Here is a 20,765-nt window from a genome sequence, read left to right as displayed (position 1 = left end):
AAAAAGGCCCTCTTTTGCGTATGTTTGCAAGTAGGCCTACGTCTAGTTTGCAGGCACAAACCCTTGTTGGTCGTATAGGAGTCTGCATGCGCCAAGACTAATACACGCACCACTACACTGCACTGCACTGGACTGCACTGGGAGAAGCTTCAACACAGGGCCTATGGGACAGTGCCAAAGTGGTGCATGTAGTAGTCTTGGCGCAGACTCCTTTACGACCAACAAGGGTTTGTGCCTGCAAACTAGCCTACGTCTACCCACCTGCATGGTAAGCGATTACGTAATGATCACACGGATGTCAAACCAGAGGGCATACACAAGGTAATACGTTGTTGATACTGGGAACCTTGTATAGGGAGTTGTGATCACGTATTGCCGCCGAGTCATGTTTAATACATGCGTCACGACCATATAATTTTCTTGCTGGTATAGTGGACCAACGTCATTCTTCACATGATAAGCTGTTCCTTGATCATGAGAAGATCATTGTCCAGTAATTTCTGTTTCAAGGGAGAAGACTGATAGACTGGAGTATGTCGACGTCAACATATTCAGGTAACTTTTAAGATGCAGATCGAGTAACGAGTACATGTACTGTTAAAGGACTGTCATCAGAGTGCTGAAACCTCCTGTGGGTTCCATGTTGCTGTAAATCTTACAGCATTTTTAGTGTGCAGATCACTATTTTTATTGTAAATATGCTATGACTGCACCATCTCCTACTGTCACAGCACATCCCATCCCAGTTTAGTTCGGAAAGAGCTGCTTCAGGGATCATCACATCAAGGTTCAAGGTTCAAGTACATAAATCGTGTTTTCCAGCGTTGAACTTAGATTGTGGATTCTTTACCCGTGCAAAACAATTCCCAACAACCTGCCTATCTAAATAATAATAATTCAGGGTTAATTCAGTTAAGATTTTGCTATCTTAGCTACATGTAAATGGAAATTCACGAGCAGTTGCAGAAGTATTTGAACTATTCACATTCATGTAATCATGTTTTGTGTTGTGCTGTGTTGTGACTGTATGATGATGATTTTTGTTGGAAATAAAAATGAATAAAATGAAATGAAATTAAATGAAATGATTCTAACAACATTTTTTTTTTCACTGTATTGTACGTGCGTGTATCTGTCATGTTTTCGCATAAGAAAATTTCGATTTTTATTCCAACGCAGATCACCAAAATGATGGCACGTCTAAATTTTCAAGCGAGGTCCCCGAATGTGTCCGAAAGACGTGCTACGAATACAGAGGGGTCATCATGCCCAACTTTATGCCTACACGTTGCATGAAGAAACTGGAGCAATTCGAAACAAGACCAGACGATCTATTCGTGATTTCATACCCAAAGTCAGGTAAGCAAGATGCCATTCAATGATTCCGATTATTACTGAAAGCGTAATCAATCTTCTTGTGTGTGTGTGTGTGTGTGTGTGTGTGTGGTGTGTGTGTGTGAGTTCATGACCTTTCACTTTACCAATCATAGTATAAAGCAAACATCACACACGATGGAAAGGTTAAAATATTATTGAACTTCGGCAAGGGAATGTAGAATTGTAACCCTAACCCGTATCATGAAATTGCTTATAATTATGATCGTATATTCACCAATGCTTTATAAATATGACCTATATTTAATGTTAATGAATAATTAGCCGCACGAAAGTTAACATCATGTCGTATTGTACTATTAACATATGGTGCCTAACTTGTCGAGTGACCCTGTTTTAATAACGGAAAACAAACATAATATACTATTTTGATCTAACTGTTAATCAGTCCCAGCCAATTCTGGGTTATCTTTGGGATTTTAGACTACAACGTACGTGAATGAACGTGGAATATATTGTGGCCATACTAATTTCTTAAACAGGTACCACGTGGATTCAACAGTTGGCGCTCCTAATACGTTTCGATGGTAACTTGTCTCTCCTCGCCGACCAACATATCATGACGCTGGTTCCGTTTTTAGACAGCGTGGATTTCCTTAACCTTACCAATGTAAGCCCACGCTCAATATGCTAATGAAAACTTTTTCCCCTCACAGATAGGGTTATTGGTTACACTCATTAAGGTCTATAACATAATGCAGATTTGATGAGGCCATAGTTCGTTCTCGTCCATCTCTCCTATCGACTTGGGGCTAACAGATAAACTATCAAGACGACGAACACTGATGATTATTCAACCCTAACTCCCAGTGTTTAAAAAAAAATAGAAAAAAAAACCCGTTCATGAAAAATATGATGATGATATGGATAGCCTTTTTTTGTTGTTTACTTTGTTAAAAAGATGACATTTGGACGTAGATTTGTGTGCAGAACTCCTTGAGAATCGGGCAAGACGCGACTTTATCATATAATATATATATATATATATATATATATATATATATATATATACATACAGACTGACAGACAGATATAATATGTGCATGTTTGTGACTAATGTTATTATCATAATCTTGCCTATATCCTATCAGATTCTGCTGAAACGCTCACTTCATATTGAAATATATGCCTATTTTGTTCTTTATGGATTTATCATCTTGATTATGGCGCACATTAACAATCTCATAAGTACGGGCACCAACGTATTTTGATGCTCTCATCTTACAAACATTGACGGAATGAAGAACGAATTACTAAGATGTTAAGCACTCAATGCACCCGCCGAGTTTTAGCCCGTGCTATAAGGTGCTAATACCTCAGCGCCAGATTTCGTCAATGGTTTGACAATAACAGTGACTGACTTGAGCAATTAGCGATCATCAACATTCTAACATGCAAACACAAATGGGACCCTATAGTGCGCCACTTAAACAGTGGAGGTAGACGCCTGTATAATACGACCTACCAAGATCAGTCAGTAGTGATGGTATCATTATTCCTGCTGAGTGGAAACTTGAACTTTAACCTATTCTGGCGGAAGTGAATAAACATTGACGTTGCACTTCAATTGTAACTCAACTCTATTGGTAGCACAATAAACAGGTTAAAAGGTATTTGTATTTGACAATATGGCCATTCTAGCGTCCAGTCTGCAATTTTCATAGGAAGCCTTGGGCACACTCAGGTAAATTTGAGATGCTGGTCGTATTGCACCAAGTTCGAAACAAATTGGGAATTCAAGATTCTAAACTCTGTCCATATCAAAAACGAAAGTAATATTGACAGCTAGATACTCCCTATTCTCTCCAAAGTTTAAGATCCTCATTTCGTGACCTGACTCACCAAAAACTTGAACTTTGTTATACTTTGTTTTAGCATTCCGAAACGTTTGAAAACGTTAATACCAACGTTTACATTTCCTCCCTGTTTTCCCTGTTTGTCTGTAATATCACTTACCGCCTGTAAACATAAATCAGGTGGACACTGCTGCCACGTATATAGACATGGCAGCCTCCATGGCTTCCCCGAGAATTATGAAATCACACAGCCTGCTCAACTGGCTGCCACCTGACATCCGGTCACAAGATCCAAAGGTCAAGGTCATCTATGTGGCGCGAAATCCGAAAGATGTTGCTGTCTCGTACTTTCACTTCTGTCACTATTCACCACTGTTGCCTTCTTATGATTCCTGGGATACCTTCTTCGAAGAATACATCGAGGGGCGAGGTAGGCCTGTTCAGATCCATGATATTACATAATAGCCTTGCTTCATATACTGAAGCTTTAAAGAGGAACAACGAAGACCAACCGTGCTTTGTAAATATTATTATTTTTATTGAGCACGAAAAACAGTTTGAGGAAATCACATTTGAATGCAACGAACTATAAATATATATATATATATATATATATATATATATATATATATATATATATATATATATATATTATATATATATATATGAGACGGAAGGAAAACTTGCAGTATAGACGTTGCAGTGGTGTTCAGTCTTGCCTTTATTCCCCGAGCTTTCGGCTATTTCACTAGCCTTTTTCAAGGGCTTTAGGGCGTGGGGATTTGCTTGTGTGTGGTGTGTGTGGTGTCTGGAGGGTGAGTCACTCACCCTCCAGACACCACACACACCACACACAAAGACTCACCCTCCAGACACCACACACACCACACACAAGCAAATCCTCACGCCCTAAAGCCCTTGAAAAAGGCTAGTGAAATAGCCGGAAGCTCGGGGAATAAAGGCAAGACTGAACACCACTGCAACGTCTATACTGCAAGTTTTCCTTCCGTCTCACATATACCAATGATGCAGTACCCACCACGTACGAGGTCAAGCCCGCTTCACATTATATGAAGAGTTTGTTTGCAAAAACCGATAAGTCCATTTTTGAAGATTTTGAACTACGGTCCCTGCCATAAAGTACATAATAATACCTTTTAAATGATATATTGGTCACTACATATGAAGGTACATTTTTGAAGTTATGGTCAAAAGAAGCAAACATTTTCTTATTATTCTCTTTATTTTTCTTGACCTTTAATCGCAAATATCTCCATTTTGGCAAATATGGACTTATCGGTTTTTGCGAACAAACTCTTCATATATATATATATATATATATATATATATATATATATATATATATATGTGTGTGTGTGTGTGTGTGTGTGTGTAGGCCTACAATTCAATTTGTCTTCATGTTAAAACAGTTGAATAATGGACACAGCCGAATGAATTAAAAAACAAACTCAAGGAATGAGGTGGATATTGATTATTATGTAAGTAGCATAAACACCCATGATGTTTGAACACACTTCAGTCTCATTAGGTTTTGTTTTCTGAGTTAATTCTAACTATGGCATAATATTGAAGTGAAGTGGTTTTTTTTTTTTCTACTTTATGGAAAGACACTATCAGCAATGATTGATATAACATTCATTCTTGCAGCTCCGCAAGGATCCTGGTTTGAAAACGTCCTCGCTTGGTGGGAGAGACGAAACCATCCGAACGTACTCTTCCTCAAGTACGAGGACATGAAGAAGGTATTGCACTGACGAACATTTTAAGACAATGACTGTAGGTTTGGTCGTTGCTCTCTTTTTTCTCTGGCTCTGTTTCCGATACTTATAATTGTGTTCTCATACTTCTAGTAAAAAAGAAAGACGATGACGATTTTTTTACACAAATTTTACACGTTATGTAATAATGTCAAAACGTCCTTTTACCCCATTTTCTTTGTTACCTTCTGATTTCATATAGGAGTTGACTCTTCTTCTTTTTGTCTTCGTGCATTTTATTGTGACTTAGTTTAGGCAATCACTGCTTGAATTTTTACTGATTTTCCGCCTCATTAACGTCCATTATTTGCTACATCAAGGATCTCATCCCATTAACACGTAAATTTGGGGTAGAATTGTGCCTGTCCGACTTGTGGATACCTTCAAGTTTGGTTTGATGTTTTTGATTTTCCAAGACTTTCTTCAAGTGCGGCTTAATGATAATGGATGATTGGCTGCTGGGGGTTTGTTGACTGAGATGTATATTTGTTACTGTACATGCTTTACTTAATCTTTGATTGTCTGTTGCATTATGAACGTTTAATACCCTTATCATATTCTCTGACTTTTTAAGGATCTACACACGGCCGTAATCCAAATTATGCAATTCATGGGGAAGTCCCTACCTTCTGACGTGGTTGATCAAATCGTCGCCGCATCCACCTTTGACGCCATGAAGAAGAGTCCGAGCTCAAATCCGGACTTGCAGGCTGGCAGAACTATCGAACGTGGATCGTTTATGCGGAAAGGTAGATTGAGACTCTTGTTAGTATACCTACCTCCTTGAGACTTCTACATCACTGTACTTAAAAGCCAACAACTCTTATGCATCTTACCTCGCCTAATGATACAATCTCATCATAAAGTCGGAGGCAGAAAACATGGAACATGTCATGGAAGAGAAAGTGGAACGATTTACTCTACATCGTATTTAACTCATTGAGATGGACATTTTTTTTTTGTAAAACTTGATTTTTTACGTATATAAGCTAATTTTATGGAAAAATATTGTTGTATTGTATTTTTTGAATTGTATTGTATTTTTTTGGGGGAAATAAGTTGAAATTAAAATCAGAATGTAAGTCACCGAATAGAAGTCCTATAGAGTCAGGCAAAAAAAAAAAAATGTTGAGGTTCATTTTTTTTCCCATCACTGCCTCTCGAAACTTCCTATGTCTGTCACGTGAGATTCAAATGTATGTCTCGAACCTTAATTCTACTCTCTTTTCTTGTTCTTGTTACGTCGCATCCCCTCTCCGCCTTGAGCTTGTCCCAATGCATAATATCACAGTTTAATTGACTGAAATCATCTCGATTTCTTACAGTCAAAATTTGAACTGAGGCTCATTTTAATGTTCCTTTTTTACTGGTTTGTTTTATTTCTTTCTTTGTGTTTTAGTTTACTGGCGGAACTAGTAAAATAATCACCTTTCCGTTCTCACTTACCAGGTGCTGTTGCAGACTGGAAAAACTACTTCAGCGATGAACAGAATTGTCGTTTTGATGAACTTTACAAAAAGGAACTTGCCGAATCCGGTCTCGACTTTGACTTTAGTTTATAGGCATATCTGACGTTAACTCTTTATGCGCCAGCCTCCTGTGTGTGCTACATTATCTGAGACTACAACTAAGGCATGCTTTGGGAAAACATTCTGTCTTTCAGATCCATGTAACTTTACATAGATTTTTGTTACGCTGGACATGCAGTGATTAATAATGCAAGCTATATATGACTGGAATGGGATCGAGAGTGAAGCTTTCACTGTACTGCGGCATTTGGCGATTTATCGATCGATTTGGGCGGGTTTGTACGCTTGAGTAAAATATGCGAACTTTGCCCGCCGTCGACTTGCGAACGTGGCTTATAAAGAGCTGTCGGCACTCTTTATACTGTGAAATTCTCGCATTTGGTTTTCTTCACACAAACGCAGTGTTTCATTTGCCTTGACTAGCAGATACAATATACATCAGTTATCCGTTTTGCCAGCAGATCTTCATGATAATACCATACGAATTTATTTTACTATTTCAACCTTTGTACTTTGTATAGTATGTTTAACATGCCAGAATCTCAGCAGCCACTACAGTCGTGATTTATTACAGTGAGTATTTCAGATGTATACGGTTCTATGTATACATACAAAAATGAGAAAGAGAACAAGTCCTGAGTTAAAAAAAAAATAAACAAACGCTATTTCATAAATTAAACACATTGCCTAGAATAACCAGAAACTCTGTGTGATCTTGCATCAGTGAGTGCCAGCAAGCATTATGTCATGGTCCCATATCCTTACATCCTTTCATATTCTCTATAAACAATGAATTCCACTGAAGGATAATTGCAGAGCTTTAATTTTTAATCGTTCTCGAATTCGAACCGTCACGTCATCTATTAAGGCCATCATGATCGAGCGCCAATGTCATTTTTATAATAGCGTTGTAATAATTATCATACATGATATCACAGTTGTCACTGCAAAACTATCACGTTACAATTTTACGTGCTGTTGTATACGAATAAGCCCATAACCTGACAATTACAAACTAAGAAGTTAAATGCATACTATAAGATTTTATAGCAATTTAAGCATCTCACTAATTTGCATAATGTATTCTCGTGAATAAGACATCTAACCCTCTTCGTTAAGTTTTACATTTTGAAATTTACCAAAGCGTGCGTTAAAAATAATATGCCTTTATTGCTGCAGCTGTATTTTTCTTTGCCATTAATTAATGCCTGATCTCACATAGAATCTAGCAGGCAGACATTTCTTTCGCAATGTTAAGCAATGATTGATTGGTACAAATCATTGCCTTTACCATTTATACCTGTGGAAATGTAGCGACTGCTGAGTAAAATTAATCAGCTTTGTTTATAGGCCTATTCGGTTTTTAAACACTATATCGTATGTCGGCCATATGACTGTGTGTGTGTGTGGGGGGGGGGGGGCTTCCATAAAAAAGAGAAGAAAATGGGCAGTGAGTCAGGTGCATTGCTGTATCGGTGCATAAATGAACTATTGGTAGGCAAACTGAAACCCCGTCCCCAGTTGCGGCGGGAATAGAAACTAATAGAAGCTGGTGTGGTCCCTTATTGAAGCTGGACGGGTGTTAAACCATTGGTATTAACACCAGCATATATCAAATCAACACCATGTGGTGTCATTTTTTAATTAACACCAGTACAGTGTCAAAATAACACCAGGTACAGTGTCAAATTAACACCACGAAGTGTCAGGTGAACACTTTTCAACACCATCACAGTGCATTTTTAACACCTGTGGGTGTGGTCCTTTAATGAAGTTTGATCGGTGTTAGATTTAACACCCGTGGTGTTAAATCTAACACCGATGTTTTTACAGTGTACGATGTAAACAATAAGGAGCGATTTGCCACGTCATTAAACACTTTGTCACGTCATCAAAATGCTAATCAATGTTTTTACTCTAATATACAGGTTTTACATTAATAATGCCAGCGTCGAGTTTCTTTATTTGCAGTATCAAGCTAATACTGTGTTCACATTATCGACTGTTTTTTTCCTTTTGTCTCAACCCCCTCTAGCGTCAGTCAGGATAAAAGGAAACAAGATAGCTATAGTGCGAGTGCAAATTTGCACGTTTTGTATATTCGGGAGTAACCTACTTATGTTCGTTAATGAGTTCCAAATCATCGACGTAATCAAGTCTTTTATTTTGAAAGGGCCCCCAATCTGTACACGGGTAATGCTCTGATGGAATCTTATATTCTTGTTATCAAAAACGAGAGAACAAATCAATCAAACCGTGTTACATCGTACAGCTGCCAAAGTAATACTATACGCTTTCAGCAGATCCTAATTAATCTTTGGCTAGACGCGCAGGCACACTGCATGTGATTACATTCATGAATTAAGATAAACAGTGTAGCCATTAATCGCCAAATTTTAAGATGGATATTTCACTTTCTTACATAATTATGCACTTTTTCCATGGATCTTGGGCTACTCTATACAGGTACTGGTGTTCGTGTCTTTTGTTCGTGTGTGTGCAACCGCGCCTCGTTTCAGTGCGTCTCGAATATTATAAAGATATTTAAGAATAATCTCAAGAAGTATAATTTGTGTTTAATTTGATTTACATTAATTGATTATCATTATTTCATACATTTCCTGTACTGGCTGTTCCACTTTCATTTTTTATTTCTTTTATGTACCTGTATGTATAAGAATTCCTATTTTGCACATGGTTGAGCCTAGAACATTAATAGATTAATTTGGCGCCTTATAAGTCCCATATACTATTACTATTATCGGTAGTAGCAGAAGTAGTAGTAGCATAGCTGTAGTGCGAGTACAAATTTGCACGTTTTGTATGTATATTATTTGCTGAAAAATAATGAAATAAATGAATTGAATTGAATTATAATCATTATTATCATTATTATTATTATTAATATCATTATCATTATTATCATTATAGTTAATTCAATTCAATTCAATTCAATTCAATTCAATTCAATTTAATTTATTTTCATACTTCTCAATGAAGGAATGTACATCAAATATAATAAAAACATAGTGAATCATAATATCCGGCTTGGATGTACAGTAAATTAATGTAAGCATGTAAAACTATAGCGGTCAATCATCGTACGTTTGGTTCTATGTATAACGCTAAAGAAATATGATGGAACCTACTTAAAAGCGAGCTTGTTAAGCGTAGGTCCCAAATTCTGAACAGAGTGTAAAGATGAGGAGCACGGATGCAACGTAGGACCAAAATAAAGAGAAACAAAAATGAAAGGCAAAAATACCTGGGGCACTAACAGAATCTTCTCAATACATTAATAGTAATATACAGACAACCACATTCTGCAGATGTAAGAACAGTTGATTTAACAATGTTGATAATAGTGTAATAATATGATTTGAATGTATCCGGACAATTACCCCCAGAGGGCAATTACCCCCCGGCCAAATACTGGTTAGTGGTAAGGTTAGAGTAAAGATTAGGGTTAGGTTTAGGGTTAGGAGCTTGGAATAGGGTTAGGGTTAGGTTCAGGATTAGGATTAGGATTAGGGCCAGGGAAAGGGTGCGGGGTAATTGCCCAGGGGGTAATTGCCCTAGACCCGATTTGAATAATGGTGAAAAGAGAACAACTCGACATGCGAGTCCTCGGAGGAGATACGGGAAACCTAAAGAGTGAACATACAAGTACTAACATTCAAAGAAGAATTGGAATTAGTATTAGAATTACCAGCCAGTATAGCACTGAGGGGAATACAACAATCCAGCTGTTCACGCGTTCCGAAGTCTTAGGGTACGAAAAAAGGTACTGGTGTGAAGGAATTTAAGAGCGCAAACAGAGAGGCTTAACTGATTTGAATGACAACAACCAACACAGCAGGAAAAGGCACATAAACAAGAAAGAAGGAAATTTCAATGGACTTACGCAATGTAATTATTCAATAAATTCTGTCTTAATTTGTATTTGAAGGTCGACAAAGACAAACAACCTGCGAGTTCTATGGGGAGATCGTTCCAGTATTTCGGCCCTGTATACATAATTGTTTTTTTCGCAAAAATGGTTCGGGTACGTGGTAGGTGATAATCGTCACGTTGGCGGGTGGGATAGTTATGAATAGAATAATTTCTTTTAAACACATGCAAAAAAAAAAAAAAATATCAGGAAGATCATTTTTGGATAATTTAAAAAATGAATATCCCTAAATTGTAATAAAACAAATCTGACAATTTCAAAATTTTGTTCCTATGGAAAAATTCATCTGTATGAGATAAATACCCAGTCTTATTAATTATTCTAATAGCGCGCTTTTGTAAGAGAAAGAGCGAGTCAAGCAAAGACTGGGACGTGTTACCCCATGCCAGTAGTCCGTAGTTGAGGCAAGGGGAAATCATGGTTGAGTATTTTTGGAATATATTGGTGGGGAAGTAATCTTTCAGTTTGTTTAGAATTCCTGCATTCCTAGATAAAACTTTGGTTTAAAGATTGATGTGAGACTTCCAAAATAAATCGCTATCAATATACAGTCCCAAAAACTTCATACTATCAACCTTCGTTAAATTAATGCCATTAATTTGGACATGACCAGAAATAAATTGCAAAGAGTTACTGAACAGCATATACTATGTTTTATCAATGTTTAGTGATAACTTGTTGGCATGAATCCAGGACTGAACAAGTTTCAGTTCGATGTTTAACATATGGATAAGCGTATTAGAATTACGATGTGAAAGAAATAAATTTGCATGCTTTGCAGATTATTATAGTTAAGGCTTCAATCTCTCGAGAGTCTGTTTGACAATGATTTAGGCCTATACATTTCTTCCTGAAACGAAATATTTGTATGTATGATTTAATTTCAGAGTAGAAATGAGAATGATCGGTGTATGAGAAATGTCCTTTTTTTTTGGGGGGGGGGGATCATTCACTCATTTTTCACTACAAGAGACTGCTAATTTGTACGACCAGTATGTTCGAAACAATTCCCATATATTACATATATTTATATATATATATATATATATATAAATCTGCCAGTGATATAATCCAACAAAAAATGTGAATAAAGAAAAAAAAATCCATTGTTACTCTCATTCTTGTCGTGACATCCACAACTTCACTGAATTAATGAAAATGTGTGACAACATCTGCATATGAATATTCATAACATACTCACCTAACAGATATCCATCGTATCATTTATTTCGGTGTCTTAAGAACATCCGATTTCAATGAGTTTTAGTGAGGCACAGTTTCATTAGCTTGTCATTATGTTCATCTCATTGTTGTACTGATTTCGTGAAATTATTTGTATACCCGAAAACCTGATTGTTTCTCTAATTTTTTGGAGATGAAATAAAATCAACAACTCAACAAAATAAACAACTTTAATTTCTTGAAACAATATCGATATCAATTGTGCGTTTAGATGTGGATGTGTGAATTTTGCAGCATATCTGGCGTCACTCACGACTCTATATTATGAACTATTGGAAATAGTCTAGACTGACGTGTATTCCAGTAGCACACGACACGTCAAATTAATGCGTTTGCCTTCCCAGAAATATGATATTGTTTGATTGATTTTTTTTTTCTTCTGATATTAACAGTCGTTCTATGATTGTCTTGTGACTTTGGTTACACGCATTGCACGTGTTGAATCATTGATTTCAACAAAAAATGATGTAATTGTTCCACCAAGATTAAAAAAGGGAAAAACGGGCGTCACGTATTAACAAGTTAGATGCACTATTGATATGAAAAGTTAAGCCTTTATCATTGTTTAATGGTCATTTACCCTGTACGAGTTATCCATTTTCCGTGTCGTGGTTAATCATTACTAGATGGCGTGAGATTTTGAGGAAAAAACTTTTTACTTATAAAGGTGAAAACCAGAAAGGAATACAAGCATTTTCTGCAGATCTTGTTGCAAAGGGGCGCTTTCAATATGTTGGCAGCAGTTGTTTTCGGTTTGTTCTTTGGAACATGTGCAGCATCCTGCTCATCATGTAAGTATTCCTGTTTGAAGCCGACAAAGTGTTTTTGAGAAACACCGTGTAGTATTAATCTTTTCAGACTTTGGATTAGAAAGTAAAGACATGAGCAAACATATTCGTATGACCATTTCCCCTGAACTTTCTCGATGCAATTTCTTTGGTTTTCATGGCAGATGAACTATGTAGGTAGAGAAAAGATTATTCAGCAAAAACAAAATTACAAAAATTGAGTCAGTTAACCTAAATGACGTAACTGAGAATCCTAATTAGTAACATTTTGTGTTTTTTTTTTTTTTTAGCTTTGTGGTCACATTATATTACAGTTTCTTCGAGTAAAAGTGTCATTCCCTTTTTTGAGCTTATTTCCATTACTCTTATCACACCGTCACCTATACCGAGAGTAAGACTAGTCACATCTATATGCACACTCTGACATGTGATGGAATGATACGTCAACATTTTGGCAAAGTGGTACAGAACCGTTAACGTACTTAAATTCAATGCTCTCTTAAATGCATTGACCGTTAACGTTCTTAAATTAATTAGATTCATTAAGAGGATTCTCAACTTAAAATGAGCATATAAAGTACAATTGACCATGATTTGCACTCAAAGGTAATTTTGATGTGCAATATAACCCACATAATCAACCTAATCAATTCATTCTTTATTATTTTTCATAATTTCATTTTTATGCACAGTCATTTTGATGTACGATTGCGATTAGCTTCCTTACTTTACTTATTGATCATTGCCGTTGATTTTTTTTTATGTAAAAAAAAAAAAGTTAAAGAAAACCCGTCCTAGTGGTAGGTCTAACTACAATAATCCAGCACAAACGTATCGAGATTGAAGAGAAATATATCTACAACCTATTTTCATCTTAATAAGAATACAGACTTACGAGATATTCAAATGTTTTAGTTGCTAAGAACATTGCTGAATGCTTAACAATATAAAATCATAGACCCGGTACCACTTTTGAACCGATAATGGATAGTGCGCTCACCGAACTCCAACCAATCATAATAGGAACATTCCAGACAAGCGTCTACTGTGAATGGGTAAAACGGGGTTCCCACTATCGTGCGATCCGATGCGAATGCCACGATTGGACATTCGTAACTGATCATGGAAGTTTTGTTGAACTCGTCTGAAATTTAACGTTTGGATACGAGGTTATCTGAGTCAATATGTGTTGGTTCGCTTGGATGCGATATGGTCACGATTGGTCTATTTCAAGCAATACGATCTGTCACAATCTTGTCTCCCATTCAAATACGACCCGATAGGATTGTCCGATTGAGTCCACGATTGGTTTCGATCTAACACGATCATTACGATCGGGATCCACGATCTGGTGCGTGCAGCTACGTTCTGATACGTTCCAATACGAATACCGCGAACCCATGCGGGCTGTTGAGATAAGAATTCGATATCTTTCACGATTGGGATAAAAAACGACCAGCATTTAAAGTGCGATTGGACCCGGGCCCCGTTTCATAAAACTTGTTATCAGTGACAAGTTGTCATAGTTGTTATAAGCTACTGAAATCCTTGTATCTGATTGGCTAAGAGCAAATTTGTCACAGAAATGTGGCAGTTGTCACTGATAACAAGTTTTATGAAACGGACCCTTGAATGGGAATATTATAATCCGGCTGACAGTGGATTTCATTATTTCCTAAACTTCTGATACTATCCACAACCATTGATGACGGCAAGGGTTGACAGGTTGAGGATGATGACAACGTGACCTTTGTAGTATTACGAATGACGATTACGTTATCATCAGAGAGAAAACAGCACCTAGACCAGCCACAACCTCAGATAGTCCCTCCTCTAATTCAACCTAAAGAAATTAATAGATTATGAATCGACATGCTCGGCCTTCCCCTCCCCCCCCCCCAAAAAAAAAAACAACAACAACAACAACAACAACAAAACAAAACAAAACAAAAACGAACGCACAAGATCAGATCATTGCCCCCTCTTCCCCAGAAAAAAAAAGATCAAGACAAATGTTTTCGCCCTCCATTGAAATACACGAAGAAAATGTGATAAAATGGAAGCTAAAAAAGAGGATGGGATTTTTTTGAATGCTAACATAATGTGTTATACACGCTTAATATAAGAAAGTTGACCGAACTGATAGTATTGCTTATGTGTTGGATTTCATATTCGCATAGTATGTATCTTATGCCTATTTATTTCAAAATGTCGTTATGGGGTATTGAAGGTTTGGTTGGTTTGGCTTGATTTGTTGTTTTATTTGACAGTGTTTAACAAAACCGATATACACACAGCAGAAAAGTAACTTCCCTAAAATAATGTCACTTAAAAAAAAATAAGTTCGAAGCAAAATCACTTCGTAGGGGTATTGCTACACTATCAATGACTAACTTCTATTTAAAGAAATGACAGTGATCTTTATAGTCATGTACGAGTGACAATGGTCACTTTTCAAAAGTCACAATAGTTACTTTTGTGGGGTATGTGAAACATTCTGCTTCCGGTGAATTTTTCGGTGGTGTTGTTATTTTATGATTCATCGTGCCACCCATCCCTTATAATATCAAAAGTACAGTTTTGCAGCGTTTGCTCCATCTTTATTAAGTGTACATGCTTACTCTTCAGGCGTTTTCACATCAGCCCGATAAAAATCCAAGCTCGAGATATTTTTCGCGATCGCAAATTAGCGCGCTACTTCATTTCCTATTCACATCAGCCCGAAAAGAATTAACCCGTATTTTTTCGAGCTAATTCGACAGCTTAGCATGCGCAAACAGTGTCGGGTATACCAATAGACCGCTAGGCATGATGGGATGTATCGCGCTAATTTCTTGAGGCGATTCCACATTGTCAAATAGCGCGCTAGTTCGCGAATTATCCCGCCATTTCGGAAATTTCCCGAGTTGGACTCGAGAAATTTTCTCGATCAGAGCGATAAAATTAGCGCGCTAATTTGTATTCACATTATCAAATAGCGCTTTTTTCGTAATCGGGTTAATTTCCAAGTCAGAAAATAGCGCGCTATTTCGAAACATCGGGCTGATGTGAAAACGCCTAATGAAGACATAACTACTCTTTCTTGTGCTCACTCTACATGGGCTGCTAGATCTTGGCTGCATTATCTGACAACAATCCGAAACTAAATGGATTTTGCAGTTTGATGAGAGTTGACACAGCTATTTTCCTCTGAAAAACCAACCACAAAAAAAAAAAAAACCAAACATGAGAAGTGTCACAATAAATGTGAAGGGGCCAAATAACATTGAATGATGGATGATGAAACAGCAATAGCGATTAATCATTATATACAATACACAACAGAATATTTCACATCCCCTCCAAAAAAAAAAAAAACCAAACAACAACAAATACTGTAGTATACTTTTAAGAAGTAACCAAATTTGCCTTTGATGTGTGCTCACTCATGCACGATACAGAGAATCATTCTCATTTTTATACTGACGTTAGTCAATACGTGGAAACATACCGTTGTCATTTCATTTTTGCTCATTTTTTGTTTTCGTTAAAAAAGTACCCCAAATTGATTACGGGGAACTCCTTTGTGTGTGTGTGTCTGTGTAACGGTAATAACATGATATTAATGATATGTTTGAAAATATCTAATAATTTATGAAACAACTTTTATTTCAAATAGATTATATATACCTTACAAATAATGCTAATGAAGTGCCTAAACAATTATACAATTTATCATTTGGAAATGATAATCTAAAAATGCAGGCTACCAACTCGCGGAATACAAAATATACACGATCTGGGAGTAAAATGTGGGCAAATGTTCCCCCCCCCCCAAAAAAAAAAATGATAATAAGCAGAAGGAAAGTGAAGAAGTCGATTCCGATCAACACGATTAAGAAGCACGATTAGATGAGATTTGCTGCGTCTTGATACAATCTAAGACGAACTGATGTGATGATCACGATAAAAAAATCAATCTTGTTAATCGTAGAAAATTTTCGAACCGTCCAAAAATTTTCTACGATTAACGCGATTGCCACGATTGATCTCAAGATCTGATACAAACTGATACGATCTAATAAGATCACCATGTTTGCTTCACGATTAAGACAACGATTTCAATCGTGGCGCCAATCGTGATAGTGGGAACCTCGCTGAAGACACGCAGAATTAATCGCGCTACCAATAAATACACCTTTCCTACACTGATACATCGGAACCTCTGTTCTGTTGTTTGAATACACACTTATTGAACCCTTCACTGCATGCACTTTACTGCAGGTGATTTTCAAGTTGACTGGCAGAGTGAATTCAATCGCCTGGCACCAGAACTTCAGAGTTTCACATATCCACTGGAAGAGAATGGCAAACTCTTCCCCGGTCTCACAACGCAGGGGCTCATTACCACCGCTGGCAAAGTCTGGGGAGCGAAGAACGTACTCGTCTCCTTAAACATGATCTGCCGCGATGTAGGTCCAAGCCTGACACTGTTGCTGGGCCCGGATGCCGTTGGCCATTTGTGTGATCCCGTCATCGACGCTTTGAAAAACGATGCTCCTGTGGACGGTATCGGTATCTGTAATGCCGCATTTAGCCTGGTAACAAATGGACACGCCGCACGTATGAAGAGGCAGGCGTATTATGACTACCAGTATGACTACCAGTATTACACCGACCCTCTTGCAGGCATCTACGCCTTGAGGCCGTTAGATCCGCTTCTCCTCCTCGATCAAGTAGCACGTGACATGTTTGGTCTCACCAGTTACGACCAGGCCTCCGTGTGCTATGCGTTCAATGAAATCCTTAACGACGACGTTAGAGTAGCCACTATAATCGAGAAATTCGCCCAGGAGTTCCTTGTCCTGGCCTTACCTCGTGGGGCCGAAATCTGTAATAGTTGGAGTGACATCTACAATGCTCTATTTCAGAGCGATGTTGGATATTATTCCTTCTATCGTGACTACTTCTACTTCTTCTCGGACTTGACAGATCTGATCGCAGACATGGCTGGTCTGTTCGACGCACAATTTCTCTGTCAAGAGCTGACGGATTCTATGGCAAAATCTAACGATAATCAGCTTCGTAATCTTGTGAGCACTCTCGTTGATGGCGCCCTTGACACGGCATTCACTGAGAGCAAGTGTTCGCCATTCTTCAACAACCTCGCCAAACTCTTGGTCAAGCACTTCGGCTATGACGGGAACGCAGACCTTATCAGTCCCAATGTCCAGCATATCTTCGACGTTGGGTCCATTGATGATGTCTGCCAGTTGGTAGATGATGCATTTCCACAACGCGGTATGCAACTTTTACGTAACATTCACCTCAAACGTATTCTATGATCGAATTATCAAACGGAAATTGTATGTAATAATTCCAAAAGGATTATCAATGTTCAGTTGTACCTAAGTCATTTACATCTTTAGTATCCTAATTTTGCACACTATACAGTGGCAGGCAATATTATAATTCTACACAATGCATAAAATGCTTCGTACGTAGAACAACGCCATTAATCGTCATATTGAATAATGATACATCATTTTCGAAACTGTGTTGCCGTTTTCCGACTCAATTCAATTCAAATAATTCCCATGCCTACTTTACATGGCGTTATAATGATAAACATTCATTTCTCTCACGCTATGATTTACGCTCTGATTTACGTTCATTTTTTTTTTTACTTCATCAACAACAAATGAAAATAATTTCACTGAACCGTCATTGCACCACATTAGGTACCACACAGAACTTCAATGATCTAGCCGAAAACGTGATCAATTCCAAGGTAAGCAATATAAAATCACTGAAAAGATTAAGTACATTGCACACAATCATAGTCTATATATAAATTATACAGGACCATTAGGGTTGTCGTATGTGTTAATAACTGCAGTCAGTCAAACCAGGGAGGTATAAAGAGACTTTCCACCTCCCTGATCAGACCCATGCGGAACCAAAAATAATCATGTAGTACAGTCATCAGAGCAGATCATACAAAACTGTCTGCTAAACCTCTTTTGTGTGAATAAACCTGGCTGCATACAAGTGCAGAAATAATTTTGATAAGCACACTAAAGTTCATACCAATTGTAATATTCTACATGTAGGGTGACCATTAGTTTGTACGAAAACTTGGTATATAATTAGGTATCTTGCTGGGATTCATCTCCTGTAACTATAGTTTAATGTTTCAATTCTAGAAACACGTAATGATCTCTGCAGTATTTATCAAAAAGCTAGTTCATTTCCTGAAGTATAGGCAAGCTTTAGAAATCAAAGGCATGACAAATCATTTTTGGCAAGATATTAGGATACTTTTTTTGTATTGAAACTTTGCTTTGGTTGTTTTTTTTTTACCAATCAGCTGAGTAGCCAAAGGAACATGTTCATTTCGCTATCGAATTAAACAAAATGAAAATGAGTGTGTACTCGCGTTGCGAATAAAACTAAAAGCAGAAAAGGCTTTGTGACAATTGTTTTCCCTCTAGACCTATGGGTGCGTAGTGTGTATCCCGAATTATAACTCCACTAACCCCAATACACCAATGTATACGAATCACAGGGGCGGATCCAGGAATTCCGTAAAGGGTAGGCGCCTTTGCAAAATTGTGGGGGGGGGGGGTACACACCCCCTCTATTTTTTTCTTTTCACTTCTTATGTGTTAACAACAACAACAAAAACATAAAATAAAGGCGAAGCGCTCCAGTGCGCCCCGCCTGGATCCGCCACACTGAAGCATCCCATACCTCAGGAACTGACTGGGCTTTGTCACTTTAATAAATGATTCTGTGATTACCGGTTTTATTCTTGATTCCTTGAAATCACTTTTATCAATTAATTTCTGAATCATCATTTAATATACATAGGCCAAACGACGCCGCCGCGCACCACGGGAAGATCAGCCACGGCTTGATAGAAAGGGAGGCCGCCAGGGCTCCAAGGACTTGCGAGGTCGAATGCGAAGGCAGACGGCAAGGCAGCATAAGACTGAGAAGTGAAACATTTTTATGGGTCTTTCACTAACAAGGAACGGGAAAAAAGTATGGCTGAATCATGTTGGGCTGAATACATGACAAGTTAACACTTTCCTGTCAATCTTAGCAGCAAACGCATGACATTGCTTTATTGCATAGTCCTTTAAACGGTAAATCATTATGATTCATTCGCTTGATTATAAATGTAGTTGTTCATTTTTCGGTATACTTAGTATTAAGTGTATAGATCGTTAACGCTAATATTATTTCTTCTTTCTACTCCTTTTAACGACTCATGCCGTTAATTGTTTAACCTGACTTCTTTAAAGGGGATGGCTAGTAACTGATCAGTGGGAATCAGTGGGAATGCTGGGGGATGGTTGTTCCAATTCTTGTGGGATTTCATTTAAGAGTACATTGTATATCTATTGTTGTGTGAAAATTACTTGCGTCAGAATGGTCTCATATTCAAGTAATGTGCAGTTTAATGTTTCCAGGCTAGCGTGCCTGTACAGTGACGGAGCATTCAACTGCACATTACTTGAATATGAGACCGTTCTGAAGCAAATAATTTGCACACAGCAATAGATATAAAATGTACTCTTAAATGAAATCCCACAAGAATTGGAACAACCATCCCCAGCATTCCTACTGATCCGTTACTAGCCATCCCCTTTAACTTCTTTTGATGGGCATCGTCTTTGAGTTGGTATCAGCACAAAGTGTCGCCATATTAACTTTCTCCGGTCCTGTAAATGCCAATAACTGTCAACGTGAAATCATCCTTTCCATAAATTTCCTTCGAATTTACAATATTGGATGGCGGTCATACCTCATGCCTCATGGCAGTTTTATGAAATTAGGTGTTTTGGGATCATGCTGGTTATATATGAATATATACAAATATTTGTACATTCATATATATATAATATGTAGCGGAATACTTACAGAGAAATGACATGTGCTATCATAATTTGATATTCGGATATTTCATTTAGTTCTGGTGTTTCACTTTCACGTCTCTAGTCGAAGCAACAATTTAGCGTCTCTATTACTAATCACACAATGGATGAAGCAGAATAAATGTTCTCCTACTCAACGCACTTGAATCTCACTTGAAAGTTCTTTGAATTCATTGCAGTCATACATCTAATGTTCCTCTTTTACACAAAACGTGAAGTTGGCGATTCCAATAGATTTGGATAACGTCGCGTGATGTGCCTTGCATGGACACCACATGGCAAAATATGCACGGCAGAAATATATTTTTGAGTAGTTACCATAGACGACACACTCAACTTTATACTAATGATAGGAAAGACATC

General features: G+C 37.5%; 2 protein-coding genes across 2 annotated transcripts; both read left to right on the top strand.

Annotated features, from left to right (window-relative positions):
• Nucleotides 1-533: 533 nt before the first annotated feature.
• Nucleotides 534-6,531, top strand: LOC140243497 (sulfotransferase 1C2-like). Its single transcript, XM_072323167.1, has 7 exons — nucleotides 534-555; nucleotides 1,180-1,359; nucleotides 1,878-2,005; nucleotides 3,372-3,621; nucleotides 4,860-4,954; nucleotides 5,544-5,718; nucleotides 6,419-6,531. Exons 1-7 carry the CDS (start codon nucleotides 534-536, stop codon nucleotides 6,529-6,531), a joined length of 963 nt encoding a protein of 320 aa, XP_072179268.1.
• Nucleotides 6,532-12,422: 5,891 nt separating this feature from the next.
• LOC140243285 (uncharacterized) lies at nucleotides 12,423-19,464 on the top strand. Its single transcript, XM_072322953.1, has 4 exons — nucleotides 12,423-12,483; nucleotides 16,744-17,760; nucleotides 18,201-18,250; nucleotides 19,333-19,464. The coding sequence occupies exons 1-4, from the start codon at nucleotides 12,423-12,425 to the stop codon at nucleotides 19,462-19,464; spliced, it is 1,260 nt and encodes a 419-aa protein (XP_072179054.1).
• The last annotated feature ends 1,301 nt before the right edge of the window (nucleotides 19,465-20,765 follow it).

This window comes from Diadema setosum, chromosome 20 (genome assembly GCF_964275005.1).
Source record: "Diadema setosum chromosome 20, eeDiaSeto1, whole genome shotgun sequence".
NCBI lineage: Eukaryota > Metazoa > Echinodermata > Echinoidea > Diadematoida > Diadematidae > Diadema > Diadema setosum.
The sequence above is the reverse complement of the archived record's forward strand: the minus strand, read 5'-3'. Positions and strand labels throughout refer to the sequence as shown.